The 19,562-nt window shown below is 42.8% G+C and overlaps 1 protein-coding gene across 15 annotated transcripts in view; it reads left to right on the plus strand.

Moving 5' to 3' along the window:
• LOC106562123 (CUGBP Elav-like family member 4) overlaps positions 1–15,211 on the plus strand; it is a 176,326-nt gene extending 161,115 nt beyond the window's left edge. For all 15 annotated transcript variants that reach the window (XM_045689113.2, XM_014126732.3, XM_014126738.3 and 12 more), the window contains exons 12-13: positions 1,210–1,359; positions 13,615–15,211. In XM_045689113.2, the coding sequence (XP_045545069.1) occupies positions 1,210–1,337 (128 nt within the window). In that variant the 3' untranslated portion in view covers positions 1,338–1,359; positions 13,615–15,211. The remainder of the gene's footprint in view (positions 1–1,209; positions 1,360–13,614) is intronic.
• The last annotated feature ends 4,351 nt before the right edge of the window (positions 15,212–19,562 follow it).

Genomic DNA, 19,562 nt, shown 5'->3' on the forward strand with positions numbered 1-19,562 from the left:
TTCCCCCTCCCTGACAATCACCTTTTGGGGTTGGGATGTAAATGCAAGGTTGAGATTGATGAGAGCGGGATGTGAGGGGGATCGCTGCTGTCTGGCAGGCCCTTCCCTGCTCAGTTTGTTTAAAGGGTTTGTAAAAGCAAGAGCCTTATCTCTCCCCACCTGACAAAAGCCTGCCCTCTCCCCCCAAATTAAATTGGACCCATAGCGACATGATCAAATCAGCTGGCAAGCGGAAAATTCCGTCCGTCAATCACGGAGGTGTCTGATAAGAGCAGGCAGGAGTCCCAGTGTGGAAAGCTCTGGGCTCATTCCGCCCCAACACCCAGGTGATAACTCAGAGCACATGCCGGGCAGGGGAGAGGAGAGGCTGGCACCTCTATTCACAGGCTGGGGAGAGAAGAGGAGAGGCTGACACCTTTACTTATAGGCAGGGGAAAGGAGAGGAGAGGAGAGGAGAGGAGAGGAGAGGAGAGGAGAGGAGAGGAGAGGAGAGGAGAGGAGAGGAGAGGAGAGGAGAGGAGAGGAGAGGAGAGGAGAGGAGAGGAGAGGAGAGGAGAGGAGAGGAGAGGAGAGGAGAGGAGAGGCTCACACCTTTACTCACAGGCAGGGGAGAGGAGAGGCTGGTACCTCTACTCATAGGCAAGGGAGAGGAGAGGAGAGGCAGGCACCTCTACTCACAGGCAGTGGAGAGACACCTCTACTCACAGCCCCTTCCACCTTCCCAAACCTACATCCAGTACGCCCCGCTCCGAGCCTGGCAACATGCTCCAACCCTGCTCCTCTTACTCTACACACACACACACACACATACACTTTTACCTTGCTATGCTTAATTTTAGCCAGTTTTCTACAGCAGGAAAATAATCCTGCAGCAAAAGGAAATGTGAATTATTATGTGGATTATAAATAATGGACATTTTTGTAGGGGTTGATACATTTTTTGTAAGGGAATATCATTTCTGAAATTTCAAAGTGGAAATTACAAACTTTATTTAGTGTAATCATGTAATCGTGTAATCATGTTTTTATTTCAGAGAATTTCAATTTACCTCCTGAATTAAGGCACATTGTTGTTGCATTGCAGAAAGCTAATAAGGAGGTCTCTCTCTCTTTCCTCCTCTTTTCATTATTTCTTTCTCTGCCTCTCCCCATCTCTCCTTCACTCTGTCTCTCTCTCTCTTTCACTCTCCCTCCTACTTTGTGTCCCAGGCTTTGTGAGCTTCGATAACCCGTCCAGTGCCCAGGCGGCTATCCAGGCCATGAATGGTTTTCAGATAGGCATGAAGCGGCTGAAGGTGCAGTTGAAGCGGCCAAAGGATGCCAACCGACCTTACTGACCCCTCTGCCGTCCACATCCAGGTAAGAGCAGACGCCATGCCATGCTCACATTCATGCCCAGAGCCAGGGTTGAATGGCAGACAGCCCCTCAGGGTGCTGGCCAATGAGGAGGGAGTAGGAGGGGCAGTGGGCTGACATGACTGACTCCCCCCAGCTAAACTCCACTGGCTACTGCATACCTGAAACATGTTATTTTGGTTGTATACATTAGACTACACATAATTGCAGCATAAGACCAGTACATGTGTTTCAATTGTATATTTCCATGAACAATTTGCATGTAAATAATATGTGGATGTTTTACAATGGCCTCACCAAAGTGAAGGGATTGCAATAATGACATATACAGTATAATGTGGAATGGAAATGATAAATGCTACCTTCATTTCTTGTCAGATAGCATTTGAATAAAGACATGTAGCACTAATTGAAAGGAGGCTGTCTGAGCAGACTGCCTGAGGAGAGGAGAAGAGAGGGGGAATGACTTTGATGTAACACATTGATGAGGGACAAGTGGAGAATGTTCTGAACAATGATGAGAACAGGCTAGTCATTATGACATCCTCAGTGTGTCTCTAACAACAGCTGTGTGTGTGTGTCTGTTTGTGTGCGTGTGTGCGTGCGTGTGATGGTGGGGGGGTAAGTCTGTCTGGGTTTGGTCTCCTGCTGTTCTGACTTAAAGAATTTATAAATGACTAAGGTACTCAATGTACATACCAACATCATTGCATAAAATGCAAGGACAAATCCAATTATTTAGAGTGTGACTGTGTTAGTTTGAGATGTATAACATGCCATTTGGCCTAGTCTTAACTTTGTGATTGCAGTGCAGCACGCCAGTCTTTTACCCTATAAATGTTCTCTGACTGAAAAGCCTCTCAGAACTGCTTCAAAAAGAAAAATAAAGGCCATTATTTTATTTGTTTTTGAAGGTTCCATTTTTATCTCTATATTTCCAATTGTATTTGTTGATTTGTTGACTTTTTCATTTTGACAGTAATAACCTCCCTTCATTTGGTTTGTCAGCCAGAGACGTTGAGAGAGAGAGGCTGGAATAAATGGGAAAGTAAAGTCTAAATCATATTTACCACTTGAGAAAGAAATTGGAACTCCACTGCTTCTCTTCTTCTTTTGTTTTGCACCCAACCCAACCTGCCAACCGGTCAATCATAACATGAGATGGCCTGTCCATGGTCGTTGTGTAGCCAACCAGTAGCCACCAGTCACGGGGACACGTTCCCAGTTCCCACACCTGTAAGTTGAACCCATGGTGTCATTTTATTTCGGATGACGTCATGTTGCAGGACTGTGACTGCGTGCGTTGCATGACGTGGCGTCGAGTCCTTTCTATATCTCTATCTCTATTTTGTATATATTTTTGGCAGCTTGTGAAGTGCAGTAAATGGATGACTGGTCTGATCATGATCGATGATGACGTGACTTTTGACCCTTTTTGCTGTTGTGACGTGACCTTTTAGTGTTTCCTTTTTTTCTCGTGAACTTCAATGTTCAATGTGTATGGATATTCTGTACCTCTCTCTCTCTCTCTCTCCTCTCTCTCTCTCTCTCTCAATTCAATTCAAGGGCTTTATTGGCATGGGAAACATATGTTAACATTGCCAAAGCAAGTGAAGTAGATAATAAACAAAAGTGAAATTAACAATAAAAATGACCAGTAAACATTACACTCACAGAAGATCCATAAGAATAAAGACATTTCAAATGTCATATTATGTCTATATACAGTGTTGTGACGATGTACAAATGATTAAAGTACAAAAGGGAAAATAAATCAACATAAATACGGGTTGTATTTACAATGGTGTTTGCTCTTCACTGGTTGCTCTTTTCTTGTGGCAACAGGTCACAAATGTTGCTGCTGTGATTGCACACTGTGGTATTTTACACAATAGATATGGGAGTTTATCGAAATTGGATTTGTTATTTGAATTCTTTGTGGATCTGTGTAATCTGAGGGAAATGTGTCTCTCTAATATGGTCATACAGTGAGGGAAAAAAATATTTGATCCCCTGCTGATTTTGTACGTTTGCCCACTGACAAAGAAATTATCAGTCTATAATTTTAATGGTAGGTTTATTTGAACAGTGAGAGACAGAATAACAACAACAAAAATCCAGAAAAACGCATGTCAAAAATGTTATAAATTGATTTGCATTTTAATGAGGGAAATAAGTATTTGACCCCTTCTCAATCAGAAAGATTTCTGGCTCCCAGGTGTCTTTTATACAGGTAACAAGCTGAGATTAGGAGCATACTCTTAAAGGGAGTGCTCCTAATCTCAGTTTGTTACCTGTATAAAAGACACCTGTCCATGGAAGCAATCAATCAATCAGATTCCAAACTCTCCACCATGGCCAAGACCAAAGAGCTCTCCAAGGATGTCAGGGACAAGATTGTAGACCTACACAAGGCTGGAATGGGCTACAAGACCATCGCCAAGCAGCTTGGTGAGAAGGTGAGAAGAAGAACTGTCAATCTCCCTCGGCCTGGGGCTCCATGGAAGATCTCACCTCGTGGAGTTGCAATAATCATGAGAACGGTGAGGAATCAGCCCAGAACTACACGGGAGGATCTTGTCAATGATCTCAAGGCAGCTGGGACCATAGTCACCAAGAAAACAATTGGTAACACACTATGCCATGAAGGACTGAAATCCTGCAGCGCCCGCAAGGTCCCCCTGCTCAAGAAAGCACATATACATGCCCGTCTGAAGTTTGCCAATGAACATCTGAATGATTCAGAGGACAACTGGGTGAAAGTGTTGTGGTCAGATGAGACTAAAATGGAGCTCTTTGGCATCAACTCAACTCGCCGTGTTTGGAGGAGGAGGAATGCTGCCTATGACCCCAAGAACACCATCCCCACCGTCAAACATGTAGGTGGAAACATTATGCTTTGGGTGTGTTTTTCTGCTAAGGGGACAGGACAACTTCACCGCATCAAAGGGACGATGGACGGGGCCATGTACTGTCAAATCTTGGGTGAGAACCTACTTCCCTCAGCCAGGGCATTGAAAATGGGTCGTGGATGGGTATTCCAGCATGACAATGACCCAAAACACACGGCCAAGGCAACAAAGGAGTGGCTCAAGAAGAAGCACATTAAGGTTCTGAAGTGGCCTAGCCAGTCTCCAGACCTTAATCCCATAGAAAATCTGTGGAGGGAGCTGAAGGTTCGAGTTGCCAAACGTCAGCCTCGAAACCTTAATGACTTAATGAAGATCTGCAAAGAGGAGTGGGACAAAATCCCTCCTGAGATGTGTGCAAACCTGGTGGCCAACTTCAAGAAACGTCTGACCTCTGTGATTGCCAACAAGGGTTTTGCCACCAAGTACTAAGTCATGTTTTGCAAATCATTTGATAAAATTTTTGACATGCGTTTTTCTGGATTTTTTTGTTGTTATTCTGTCTCTCACTGTTCAAATAAACCTACCATAAAAATTATAGACTGATCATTTCTTTGTCAGTGGGCAAACGTACAAAATCAGCAGGGGATCAAATACTTTTTTCCCTCACTGTACATTTGACAGGAGGTTAGGAAGTGCATCTCAGTTTCCACCTCATTTTGTGGGCAGTGTGCACATAGCCTGTCTTCTCTCAAGAGTCAGGTCTGCCTACAGCGGCCTTTCTCAATAGCAAGGCTATGCTCACTGAGTCTGTACATAGTCAAAGCTTTCCTTAACTTTAGGTCAGTCACGGTGGTCAGGTATTCTGCCACTATGTACTCTCTGTTTAGGGCCAAATAGAATTATAGTTTGCTCAGTTTTTTTGTGAACAGAGCCCCAGGACCAGCTTGCTTAGGGGCTATTCTCCAGCTCCGGCTTTGTTATGGAAGGTTTGGGAATTGCTTCCTTTTAGGTGGTTGTTGAATTTAACGTCACTTTTCTGGATTTTGATCATTTTCAGGTATCAGCCTAATTCTGCTCTGCATGCATTATTTGCCGTTTTACATTGTACACAGGGGATATTTTTGCAGAATTCTTCATGCAGAGTCTCAATTTGGTGTTTGTCAAATTTTGTGAATTCTTGGTTGGTGAGACCTCACAACCATAAAGGGAAATGGGTTCTATAACTGATTCAAGTATTTTTAGCCAGATCCTAATTGGTATGTTGAATTTTAAGTTCCTTTTGATGGCATAGAAGACCCTTCTCGCCTTGTCTCTCAGATCGTTCACAGCTTTGTGGAAGTTACCTGTGGCGCTGATGTTTAGGCCAAGGTATGTATCGTTTTTTTGTGTGCTCTAGGGCAACAGTGTCTAGATGGAATTTGTATTTATGGTCCTGTCGACTGGAACTTTTTTTGGAACAATATTGTTTTGGGCTTACTGAGATTTACTGTCAGGACCCAGGTCTGGCAGAATCTGTGCAGAAGATCTAGGTGCTGCTGTAGGCCCTCCTTGGTTGGTGACAGAAGCACCAGATCATCAGCAAACAGTAGACATTTGACTTCAGATTTTGGTAGGGTCAGCCTGGGTTCTGGTATACATGTTGAAGAGGGTGGTGCTTAAGCTGCATCCCTGTCTCACCGCCCTATGGAAAGAAGTATGTGTGTTTTTTGCCAATTTTAACCGCGGACTTGTTGTTTGTGTACATGGATTTTATAATGTTATATGTTTTTCCCCTAACACCACTTTCCATCAATTTGCATAGCAGACCCTCATGCCAAATTGAGTCAAAGGGTTTTTCGAATTCAACAAAGCATGAGAAGACTTCGCCTTTGTTTTGGTTTGTTTGTTTGCCAATTAGGGTGTGCAGGGTGAGTATGTGGTCTGTCGTATGATAATTTGTTAAAAAGACAATTTGACATTTGCTCAGTACATTGTTTTCACTGAGGAAATGTACAGGTCTGCTGTTAATGATAATGCAGAGGATTTTCCCAAGGTTGCTGTTGACGCATATCCCACAGTAGTTATTGGGGTCAAATGTGTCTCCACTTTTGTGGATTGGGCCAATTCCAAATATTGGGGAAGATGCCAGTTCTAAGGATGATGTTAAAAAGTTTAAGTATAGCCAATTGGAATTTGTGGTCTGTATATTATCTCTCTCTCTCTTTCTCTCTCTCTCTCTCTCTCTCTCTCTCTCTCTCTCTCTCTCTCTCTCTCTCTCTCGGCCATGGTGGAGATGTTTGGGGCAAATTCAACACAACACATCACAAAGTACCACTCTTCATCATTTTCAATTATAGTGGTGGCTGCATCATGTTATGGGCATGCTTGTCATCAATCAATCAATCAATCAAATCAATCAAATGTATTTTTATATAGGCCTTCGTACATCAGCTGATATCTCAAAGTGCTGTACAGAAACCCAGCCTAAAACCCCAAACAGCAAGCAAAGCATGTGAAAGAAGCACGGTGGCTAGGAAAAACTCCCTAGGAAAAACTCCCTAGAAAGGCCAAAAACCTAGGAAGAAACCTAGAGAGGAACCAGGCTATGAGGGGTGGCCAGTCCTCTTCTGGCTGTGCAGGGTGGATATTATAACAGAACATGGTCAAGATGTTAAAATGTTAAAATGTTAAAATGTTCATAAATGACCAGCATGGTCAAATAATAATAATCATAGTAGTTGTCGAGGGTGCAACAAGCACGTCCGGTGAACAGGTTAGGGTTCCATAGCCGCAGGCAGAACAGTTGAAACTGGAGCAGCAGCACGGCCAGGTGGACTGGGGACAGCAAGGAGTCATCATACCAGGTAGTCATGAGGCATGGTCCTAGGGCTCAGGTCCTCCGAGAGAAAGACAGAAAGAGAGAATTAGAGAGAGCATATTTAAATTCACACAGGACACCGGATAAGACAAGAGAAATACTCCAGATGTAACAGACTGACCCTAGCCCCCCGACACATAAACTACTGCAGCATAAATAATGGAGGCTGAGACAGGAGGGATCAGAAGACACTGTGGCCCCATCCGATGATACCCCCGGACAGGGCCAAACAGGCAGGATATAACCCCACCCACTTTGCCAAAGCACAGCCCCCACACCACTAGAGGGATGTCTCCAACCACCAACTTACCGTCCTAAGACAAGGCCGAGTATAGCCCACAAAGATCTCCGCCATGGCACAACCCAAGGGGGGGCGCCAACCCAGACAGGAAGACCACGTCAGTGTCTCAACCCACTCAAGTGACGCACCCCTCCCATGGACGGCATGGAAGAACACCAGTAAGCCAGTGACTCAGCCCCTGTAAAAGGGTTAGAGGCAGAGAATCCCAGTGGAAAGAGGGGAACCGGCAAGGCAGAGACAGCAAGGGCGGTTCGTTGCTCCAGCCTTTCCGTTCACCTTCACACTCCTGGGCCAGACTATACTTAATCATAGGACCTACTGAAGAGATAAGTCTTCAGTAAAGACTTAAAGGTTGAGACTGAGTCTGTGTCTCTCACATTGGTAGGCAGACCATTCCATAAAAATGGAGCTCTATAGGAGAAAGCCCTACCTCCAGCCGTTTGCTTAGAAATTCTAGGGACAATTAGGAGGCCTGCGTCTTGTGACCGTAGCGTACGTGTAGGTATGTACGGCAGGACCAAATCGGAAAGATAGGTAGGAGCAAGCCCATGTAATGCTTTGTAGGTTAGCAGTAAAACCTTGAAATCAGCCCTTGCCTTAGCATGGACTCAGGAGTTTTTTGTTGTTGTTTTGGATAAAAAGAAACAGAATAGAGCTTAATACAGGCAAAATCCTATAGGAAAACCTGGTTCACCTTTCAGCAGGTCAATGTGTATATATATATATATATATATATATATATATATATATATATATATATATATATATATATATATATATATATATACAAACAGTGTCTTCAGAAAGTATTCACACCCCTTGACTTTTTCTGCATGTTGTTGTGTTACAGCCTGAATTTAAAATGTATTAAATTGAGATTTTGTGTCACAATATATATAATACCCCATAATGTCAAAGTGGAGTTATGTTTTTAGAAATGTTTACAAATTAAAAGCTAAAATGTCTTGAGTCAATAAGTATTCAACCCCTTTGTTATGGCAAGCCTAAGTATGTTCAGGAGTAAAAATGTGCTTACAAGTCACATTATGGACTTACTCTGTGTGTAATAATAGTGTTTAACATGATTTTTGAATGACTACCTCATCTCTGTACCCCACACATACAATTATCTGTAAGGTCCCTCAGTCGAGCAGTGAATTTCAAACACAGATTCAACCACAAACACCAGGGAGGTTTTCCAATGTCTCGCAAAGAAGGGCACCTATTGGTAGATGGGTCAAAATAAAAAAAAGCAGAGATTGAATATCTTGTTCAGCATGGTGAAGTTATTAATTACACTTTGACCCAGTCACTACAAAGATGCAGGCGTCCTTCCTAGGTCAGTTTCCAGAGAGGAAGGAACCGCTAAGGGATTTCACCATGAGGCCAATGGTGACTTTAAAACAGTTACAGAGTTTCATGTGATCGGAGAAAACTGAGGATGGATCATTGTTGTTACTCCACAATACTAACCTGCAGTGCATTCGGAAAGTATTCAGACCCCTTGACTTGTTCCACATTCTGTTACATTACAACCTTATTCTAAAATGGATTAAATATATTTTTCCCTCATCCATCTACACACAATACCCCATAATGACAAAGCGAAAACAGGTTGTTTTGCAAATTGAGTAGAAATAAAAAACAGCAATACCTTATTTACATAAGTATTCCGACTCTTTGCTATGAGACTCGAAATTGAGCTCAGGTACATCCTGTTTCCATTGATCATCCTTGAGATGTTTCTACAATTGATTGAGGTCCACCTGTGGTAAATTAAATTGATTGGACATGATTTGGAAAGGGACACACCTGTCTATATAAGGTCCCACAGTTGACAGTGCATGTCAGAGCAAAAACCAAGTCATGAGGTCGAAGGAATTGTCCGTTGAGCTCCGAGACAGGATTGTGTCGAGACACAGATCTTGGGAAGTGTACCAAAAAATGTCTGCAGCATTGAAGGTCCCCAAGAACACTGTGGCCTTCATTATTCTTAAATGGAAGAAGTTTGGAACCACCAAGACTCTTCCTAGAGCTGGCTGCCTGGCCAAACTGAGCAATCGTGGGAGAAGGGTCTTGGTTAGGGAGGTGACCAAGAACCCAATGGTCACTCTGATAGAGCTCCAGAGTGTGGAGATGGGAGAACCTTCCAGAAGGACAACCAATCTCTGCAGCACTCAACCGATCAGGCCTGTATGGTAGAGTGGCCAGACGGAAGCCACTCCTCAGTAAAGGCACATGACAGCCCGCTTGCGGTTTACCAAAAGGCACCTAAAGACTCTCAGACCATGAGAAACAAGATTCCCTGGTCTGATGAAACCAAGATTGAACTCTTTGGCCTGAATGCCAAGCATCACGTCTGGAGGAAATCTGGCACCATCCCTACAGTGTAGAATGGTGGTGGCAGCACCATGCTGTGGGGATGTTTTTCAGCGGCAGGGACTGGGAGAGTAGTCAGGATCGAGGGAAAGATGAATGGAGAACAGTACAGAGACATCCTTGATGAAAACTTGCTCCAGAGTGCTCAGGACCTCAGACTGGGGCAAAGGTTCACCTTCCAACAGGACAATGACCCTAAACACACAACCAAGACAATGCAGGTGACCCAGCCAGAGCCCGGACTTGAACCTGATCGAACATCTCTGGAGAGACCTGAAAATAGCTCCCCATCCAACCTGACAGCGCTTGAGAGGACCTGTAGAGAACAATGGCAGAAACTCCCCAAATACAGGTGTGCCAAGCTTGTAGCGTCATACCCAAGAAGACTCGAGGCTGTAATCGTTACCAATGGTGCTTCAACAAAGTACTGAGTAAAGGGTCTAAATACTTATGTAAATGTGATATTTTCTTAAAAAAAAAATTATAAATCTGCTAAAATATCAAAAAATTGGTTTTGCTTTGTTATTATGGGGTATTGTGTGTAGATTGATGAAGAAAAAAACGATTTAATCAATTTTAGAATAAGACTGTAACGTAACAAAATGTGGAAAAAGTCAAGGGGTCTGAATACTTTCCAAACGCACTGTAAATGACAGAGTGAAAATAAGGAAGCCTGTACAGAATAACACTATTCCAAACATGGATCCTGTTTGCAATAATGCACTAAAATAAAACTGCAAAAAATGTGGAAAAGAAATTAACTTTATGTCCTGAATGCAAAGCTATATGTTTGGGGCAAATCCAACACAACACATCACAAAGTACCACTCTTCATATTTTCAATTATAGTGGTGGCTGCATCATGTTATGGGCATGCTTGTCATCAGCATGGACTAGGGAGTTTTTTGTTGTTGTTTTGGATAAAAATAAACGGAATAGAGCTAAATACAGGCAAAATCCTAGAGGAAAACCTGGTTCACCTTTCAGCAGGTCAATAACCTAAAACACAAGGCCAAATATACACTGGAGCTGCTTACCAAGATGACATTGAATGTTCCTGAGTGGACTAGTTACAGTTTTGACTTAAATCGTCTTTAAAATCTATTGAATAACTTGAAAATGTCTGTCTAGCAATGATCAACAACCAACTTGACAGAGCTTGAAGAATTTAAAAAATAATAATGTGCAAATATTGTACAATCCAGGTGTGCAAAGCTCTTAGAGACTTACCCAGAAAGACTCACAGCTGTAATCACTACCAAAGGTGATTCTAACGTATATTGATTCAGGGTTATGAATACCAACTGTATGCAAATGAGATTTCTGTATTTCATCTTCAATAAATTTGCTAACATTTCTAAAAACATGTTTTCACTTTGGCGTTCAATCAATTCAATTTTGATTTCAGGCTGTAACACAACAAAATATGGAATAAGATAAGGGGTATGAATACTTTCTGAAGGCACTGTGTATACCAACATTGTTTTTGTAATTATTTCTAATTTGTACCAACGTTTCTTCATGCAAGAGGGCTGATGCCCACTTTTGTTGTCATAAGACAGATTCTTTGCTTAAATAACCTTTTTTTAAAGTCAATCCCCAGCTCTTTAGTTGAGTGATAGACAACATGACCCTGTGTTTGTGCAGCCAATTAAATCTCCTCCATCCATCTATCCTTCCACAAACTGTAGAGAAGCACAGGAAAATGTTGACTCTCCTCCACTCCTCCCTGCATTTCATCTGCACTTGGAGTACTTGGTGTGATTGTTTTGTTTGCCTAACATGAGGATAACTTCCCATGTATATATTTATGAGGGGGCTAACCAATTACATTGTGATTGCAGAGCTGCAGGCAGTGGCGTAGCCCCACACACCCCAGCCAGACTCCACCCACATACACACACAAACACCATCAAAAATAAATCAAATAAACTAATACCATGAATGGTGCATCCTCTGCTTGTGTTGTTTTAGTCTGGTCTTTTCAGTAGTATCATGCCCAACAATTAATTCAATGTGTTTGTAACTCTTTTAGCACTGAATAGATTCCATTCCATGTATGAGTTAGTATTGTCTCATGACGAGTCATCTACAAATATTTGTACTCTCTCCAAAATCTGTCAAAATAAGCCCCATGCGTTTCTATGGGCTTATTTTGGTCCGAAGCTTGTCACCTGCCTTCCTGCCTTTGGGACAACAACTCCCATTGTTAGGGCAGAGACATATAATAACATCTTGTCATTATATACAGATCTCTGACTTAACTAAGTGCAGTCTGTCGGGACAACCAGCCAGCAGGGCACAGGGTCTCTCTGGGTTCGCCTGTCTCCCCTGTGGATCAGGTCTCTCTGGGTTCGCCTGTCTCCTCTGTAGCTCTGGTCTCTCTGGGTTCGCCTGTCTCTCCTGTAGCTCAGGTCTCTCTGGGTTCGCCAATCTCTTCTGTAGCTCAGGTCTCTCTGGGTTCGCCAATCTCTTCTGTAGCTCAGGTCTCTCTGGGTTCGCCTGTGTCTTCTGTAGCTCAGGTCTCTCTAGGTTCACCTGTCTCTTCTGTAGCTCAGGTCTCTCTGGGTTCGCCTGTGTCTTCTGTAGCTCAGGTCTCTCTAGGTTCACCTGTCTCTTCTGTAGCTCAGGTCTCTCTGGGTTCGCCTGTGTCCCCTGTGGCTGTGTCTCTCTCGTGAATCTCTAATTTAGAGCCACTTCAGGGTGTGTGCATTTGTGTGAGTGTAAGTAGTTATCCATATAGATATAAAGATATTTTTCCAGTAGTTTGGTCTTCATCAGTTGCTTCCACTTAAAACGCCCCTCTGGAAATACAAGCTGTTATGTTTTAAATAGACAGTTTTTCTTCTTCTATAATTTATATGGTAGATGCCTACTTTGAATTACTGGTGTTTTTGTATAAAAGCTGGAACATCTATAATCAGGTATTTTAGTGCAAAGGCTTATCTCTAATGGTCCTGCTTGCCTCCGCAGATATGAAATACGTTACCAGCATCTCATCTCCCACAGTTAAATAGCTGATCTATTATAAAATGGTAACAGGCTCATTTCTCAGGAGAAAATAACAGAACAAAGACTTGTTCGCTCCACAAAGTCAGATATTTTTCATGTGGGCTCTGTGAGAGTGATTAGCTATGATTTGGCTGTCTTTTTGTACCAGGATTCAGGGCCAGTACACATTAAGGATGATTGCATCCAACTGTAACTCCAGCTTATTCAACCAGAGCCAAAAAGCACACAAATCCATAAAAAGTATGTATTTCATATCTACTGCTATGGCAATGAAGACATTATAGCTCTGGGTGTATTTTCCAATAGTTTGGAGTATTAGTTTGTAATTTGTTCACTACACAAAAAACATGAAAATATGATCATAAACTTTTCCTCCCCCTGGAGTTTTGTAATAATAATTTTTAACATCATAATGTTGTTATTAATGGGCTACTATTTGACCTTCAGTGCATCCCTTCATCTTTAGCGTCCCCCTTCCCTCGGTTGTCATTGGGCTTTTTAAAAATGATTATCACAAATGATCAGAAATGACTATTAACAGAGGAATTAACAGAGATGACAGGCTAACGTTTAGTCAAATCATTTTTCTGAGGCGAGAGAAAAGTTGCTATAAATACCTAGCGCCTTTGGATTAGTGCTGTCACAGCATACATCTGTTCCATATGGTAAAACACAACCCCTTCACCTCCAGCTCACTTCTTTCTAGATCTGATTGACATCCTCCTTCTTTTCCTTTGTCTGTTTTCCATTCTGTTAGCTGTGCCTGTCAGTGTGCTAAACCAGGCAGGAGCCAGCACCCTGAACAAGACCCCTGTGCCCTCACCTCACTGAATCTGCTCTCTCTCTCTTTCTTACAGGATGAAGGGCCACAACACCTTATTTCCACAAGTGCAGTATAAAGTACAAAGACTTCTTGCTCTGCTACATATCATGAAAGAAGGGTGGTCCCTTGATTCTGCTGGAAGAATAGCTGGAGAAGATTGGGTGACTGAGGAGGAGAAGGAACCCGGAGATTCGTTTTTTTCGTTTTTTTTTTAGCAAATGCCTCTTTTCCCTGTTTTGCTTTGGCGTCTGTGGAAGAGGATTTTTTGCAGAGACCAATTTTTGCTGCTGTTTTTTAGACAAGATGGAAAACCTTTATAGACACATTATGCTCAAAGCATGCATACTGACACCGGTATATATAGACATGAACACACTCTTACCAAACACACAGCTTACCAAACACATATGCACACATACAGACCAACACACACACACAAAAATATTCTCTCAGACATCCTACAGTGTACATATATGTATGTGCATTTGCCAACTTAAACATACACACGGACAGACAGACACACACATAAACACACACACACACACCAGCCTGCTGCCATTTTGGTTTTCGTGCCTACACAGGTGATGTGCTCTGTGACAGGGCGAGCTCTGAGAAAAGAAGAAGAGAAATGGAGAATCCAGGAGAATTTACATGCATCATTCCTTAGGAAATAGGGACCAAAGGACTTAACGCTTTTTAAAAGAATATAAATATATATACATATATATATATATATATATATTTAAAAAAAACTCTTACCTTGTAGCTGCAAGTATTACAATTTAATAGTAGTCAAAATAAATCATTAAATCAATATCCAGTGGCCTAAGTAAGAATAAAAAGATAAAGGAAATAATGTATACATTGAAAAAAAAGACAAGGAAACGTAGTAAAGGGGCTGATTATTATGTTCTGGTTGCTGTTTTGCCACCAGTTAGTAGATTAGAAAATGTAGAATACTAGAGAAGTAGATTTGCTCTTTTTTGCTGTTGTTTTTTTTTAAGAAAAAAATACTTGAACTTGTAAAGTAAGGGGGAGCGATGAAAAAGAAAAAATTATTCATTTTGTCTGTCCCGTCCCAGTGGGCTTTGGGGCATTGGGGTCTCTCTCTTGGATGTTACGGTCGGGCCGCTGGATATGTCCCTCATCATGGTGTACAACTCACTCACAGCACTATCTGACAGCTATAAAGGAACTGTTTTTGAGAAGAGCGAGAAGAAGAAGAGAAAAGACAGATGGACCTTCCTAGTGTCTGTGCTGGACAGGGTGCAGATTTGAGAGGCTTATTTCCCACAAGCCTTTGTGTTCAAGCGACAATCCACTGTAAAAACCAAGCAAATCGGACATGGTGTGTTCTTTTCTTTTGAGCTCTATAATTCGTCAGGGAGTGTGCTATTATAAAAGTTATTAAAGAAATGCATAAAGAGAAGCTTCTGCAAACGAGATGGACTAATGGACAAAAATTAAGGCAAGCAGAGAAGAAAATGATTGAGTTGATAGCTACTGAAACTGCCAAAAGAGTGGACTCAACAGCATAACAATGAATTGGCTCTCATGGCGTTTGAGTAAACGAAAAAAATATACCCATTAAAAATAACCACGTTATGAGAGAGAGAGAGAGAGAGAGAGAGAGAGAGGGGGGGGGTGGGAGAGAGAGAGAGAGGGAGAGAGAGAGAGAGAGAGAGAGAGAGAGAGAGAGAGAGAGAGAGAGGGGGGGTGGGAGAGAGAGCGAGAGGGAGAGAGAGAGAGAGAGAGCGAGAGGGAGAGAGAGAGAGAGGGAGAGAGAGAGAGAGAGAGAGAGAGAGAGAGCGAGAGGGAGAGAGAGAGAGAGAGAGAGAGAGGCCAGGGATATTTATGTCCACTGAAGCCATTCTAAAGCTCTTGTGAGATTGAGAAACATCGCCTCATCTCCCCAGCTGCAGAACAGATACAAGCAGAACTTGCTCTGAAAGACACACTAGATTTATTGATGGCAAAACAGTGGAAGCTTTTAGAGCTCATTTAACTTTGTCGTATATAATGTACATGCCACTGTTAACATGTCCCCTCCCTGACCTGCTTTTTTTTTCAAATATTATATAATGAGCCTGTGGAAAAACCTACCTATCCGTCTCAACCTAACCTAACACAGTCTGAATTACAGCCATACAACCGCCATCATTCAGCTCCTCCCTGCCAATCCATGCCTAGCAGAACCCAGCTCTGAACTCTTAACTTGTCAGGCTTTGACTTAGTGTCCACGAGCCCCTTTACTTTGACTATTTTACAGTGGTGGATGCAGCTGGCCCCTCTATGAAAACCAGATCAATATGTTTGCTATGAGTCTCGAGGAAGGATAAGATGGCAAGTCATTCACTGTCCACACTTCCTCAAGTTCTCTCAGTAGAACACCAGCTCTCCTCCCTCCCTCACAACTCTCTGAGAGCTGACTGAAGGCATATGGAGGGGGAGGCAGAGCTGGACAGGGAAGAGAAGGGGAGAGGAAAGTGGGAGAAGTCATCAGCCAGACCCTGATCTCTGAGCTCTGCTCCACGCCAGCATGTCCAAACTCGTCTTACTTTATCCTTTAAAGTGATGCTTCTTGGAGTTTTCCCCCGGGGACCAAATCCATGCAATCAAAAGCCACAGCAAGCGCAGCCTACCCCCACCCCCCTTGCCAAACACCATGTATCTGTGCTGCCTAGCTCTTGGGGAATGGGATTGAAGGGTTGATAAGGAATCACTTGGCATGTATTAGGTACCTGCTGCCTTCTGTCCAGCCTCTGTCTGTTTACCTCTGGGACTTGCTCTCCAAAGCAGAGCGGACGCATTCCAAGTCACTGACTGAAAGCCCTGCCTGCCTGCATCACACAAGACACATCAAGACACATGACTTTCATTCTCTTTCTCCCAGCTGCTTAAATACAACACAATGCCACTCTTTTCTGTGAGCGAAAAGCTCTTGGATTTGTCTTGATTTGTATCCTTGTTTTTACCATACCACATTACTGTAATGAATGTTAGCTTTTGACTTTGTGTTTGTGTTCCTCTGCTATGAATAGAGACTGTTCTGTTCCATCATGCCTTCCAGAACCCCAACCTAGCTGTTCATAGCCTGGTTCTGCCAGACTGAGCTCTGCACTCAACAATGGTGAGTTCAGTCTGGTTTTGCCAGGCTATGCTGTTCAGCTGTTCCCCTGGAACAATGTTTCAAACCAACCTGCAGTTCAGTGTTTGGCTTCAGTAGCCTTCGATTATCTCTTCCTCTGTATTAGACATGCTATTTCACCTTTCCCTCTAATCACGTTGTAATAGTGAGGCTCTATACATTAACACCAACCAAGTGAAAAGTCATCTGCATAATCACCTGGACCAAATTACAGTGGGGATGGTCCCTTGAATGCTCTGTGATGACAGAAGGTAGATTAGAGAGAATTATGTTTGTAGTGGCTCCCTGGCAAGGATGCCGACAGCTGACCTGGCACCGATATCACCGCAGCCGTATTTATGATGGAGATGGGATCCAGGAAGCAGGATGAAACCCTCCATGTCATAGCTACTCTGGGTATTAATGTTGGATATTTGATTGGCGTGGGTATAGATTATGTTGAAAATAAGGCAAAAGAGACTAGGTTTGAAATATTGCTCCAGGCACAAAAGGTACTGAACAATAGCAGGTTGAAATGGGTAGCAGACAACCAACTATTCCGTTTAAAAACCCTCAGTTCCTCCGTTGCAGCTGCCTGCCGGGTGGCCTGTGCTATTGTACTTCAGCTTTCAGCACTTAATTGTGTCTCAACAATCTCCTCAGAGGCCGCCATTTTCCACAAAATAACCTGCTCTAAAAATGTTGGCTTTTTCACGGCAGTATTGCAGTCGGAACACCTGCAAAGCACAGAATATTGTTCAGAACTGGAGGAACAGTATTGGTGAAGCACAGTAGTTATTTTAAATCAAAAGGATGCCCATTGAAAAAACAGTGCCAGCTTTGGTCTTGGGTTGTCGCAGCTTGCCTTCAAAAACAGTAAAAACACTCAACCTTTAGTTGTTATGAAGTCAGCAGAACATGTAGGAACTAGGAAGCGACAAGAATTAATGTGAAGTAGGTCCATATGAATGCATGTTCTTCACAGCAGCCCTTTTGTGCTCATTATTTATGTAATGTTGAATTAATCAATAGGAAACCTAATGTACCGTGAGCGATGAAATCTCCTATGCTTGTCTCTCTGCCGCTTCAAAAGCACCTCCTGCAAGACTAGTCCCATTAGCCTCACCACGAGCCCTCTGATGGCTCCTACACCAGATATATGCTACACACCCCTACAGTCAACTTAGAGCAAGGTTAGGTTCAGCCTAGGTCCAATCCCCTGCCCAGTCTTATATTCCCTGCTTGGCTAACGTGCTATGCTCGTATAGCCTTTCTGTTGCACCAGGGAGCTGCAGAAACATGCTTGGGAATGGTAGATTAGACAATGTTAAATCAGGGAGCTGTTTGAACGAGGGTACTCTTATTGCTCTTCTACACAGGGGAGGAAGGTTATTAGTGTGACATGCAGTGAAACAGAAATAGCTGTAGTGAAGCCAGGCTCTGGAACAACAGAAATGAGAAGTGGGTTTTATTCCTTCTTTTACTGACTCCAGAAGTCTGCCAGCTCAGCCCATCTCAGCTCAGCTCTGGCCCTGTCTGGCCTTTAGTAGAGGCACAGGCTGTCTGGAGTTAACTTAGGAGTGACTCACCTTACACAGGACTGAAATCCACCTACTCATGTTCAGATGAGAATATTTAGATTGACATTATAGGTTATTGATATTGTTAGTTCAACTCACTTTGTGTCTGTTTGGAAACATAGTACCAGTCAAAAGTTTGGACACACCTACTCATTCAAGGGTTTTTCTTTCTTTTTACTATATTCTACATTGTAGAATAATAGTGAAGGCATCAAAACAATAAAATAACACATATGGAATCATGTAGTAACCAAAAAAGTGTTAAACAAATCCAAATATATTTTAGATTGTAGATTCTTCAAAGTAGCCACCCATTACCTTGATGACAGCTTTGCAGACTCTTGGCATTCTCTCAACCAGCTTCACCTGGAATGCTTTTCCAACAGTCTTGAAGGAGTTCCCACATATTCTGAGCACTTGTTGACTGCTTTTCCTTCACTCTCCTGTCCAACTCATCCCAAACCATCTTAATTGGGTTGAGGTCGGGTGATTGTGGAGGCCAGGTCATCTGATGCAGCACTCCATCACTCTCCTTCTTGGTCAAATAGCCCTTACACAGCCTGGAGGTGTGTTGGGTCATTGTCCCATTGAAAAACAAAATGATAGTCCCACTAAGTGCAAACAAGATGGGATGGCGTATCGCTGTAGAATGCTGTGGTAGCCATGCTCGTTAAGTGTGCCTTGAATTCTAAATAAATCACAGACAGTGTTACCAGCAAAGCACCCCCACACCATCACATCTCCTCGTCCATGCTTCACGGTGGGAACTTCACATGTGGAGATCATCCGTTCACCTACTCTGCGTCTCACAAAGACACGGCGGTTTGAACAAAAATCTCAAATTTGGCTCATCAGACCAAAAGACAGATTTCCACCGGTCTAATGTCGATTGCATGTGTTTCTGGGCCAAAGCCAGTCTCTTCTTCTTATTTATGTCCTTTAGTAGTGGTCTCTTTGCAGCAAGGCCTGATCCATGCAGTCTCCTCTGAACAGTTGAGATGTGTCTGTTACCTGAACTCTGTGAATCATGCATTTGGGCTGCAATTTCTGAGGCTTGTAACTCTAATGAACGTATCCTCTGCAGCAGACGTAACTCTGGGTCTTCCTTTCCTGTGGTGGTCCTCATGAGAGCCAGTTTCATCATAGCGCTTGATGGTTTATGCGACTGCACTTGAAGAAACTTTCAAAGTTCTTGAAATGTTCCATAATGACTGACCTTCATGTCTTAAAGTAATGATGGAATCATTTCTCTTTGCTTATTTGAGCTGTTCTTGC

The sequence above is a fragment of the Salmo salar genome, chromosome 11 (assembly GCF_965601325.2).
Source record: "Salmo salar chromosome 11, fSalSal1, whole genome shotgun sequence".
In the NCBI taxonomy this organism is placed as follows: Eukaryota; Metazoa; Chordata; class Actinopteri; order Salmoniformes; family Salmonidae; genus Salmo; species Salmo salar.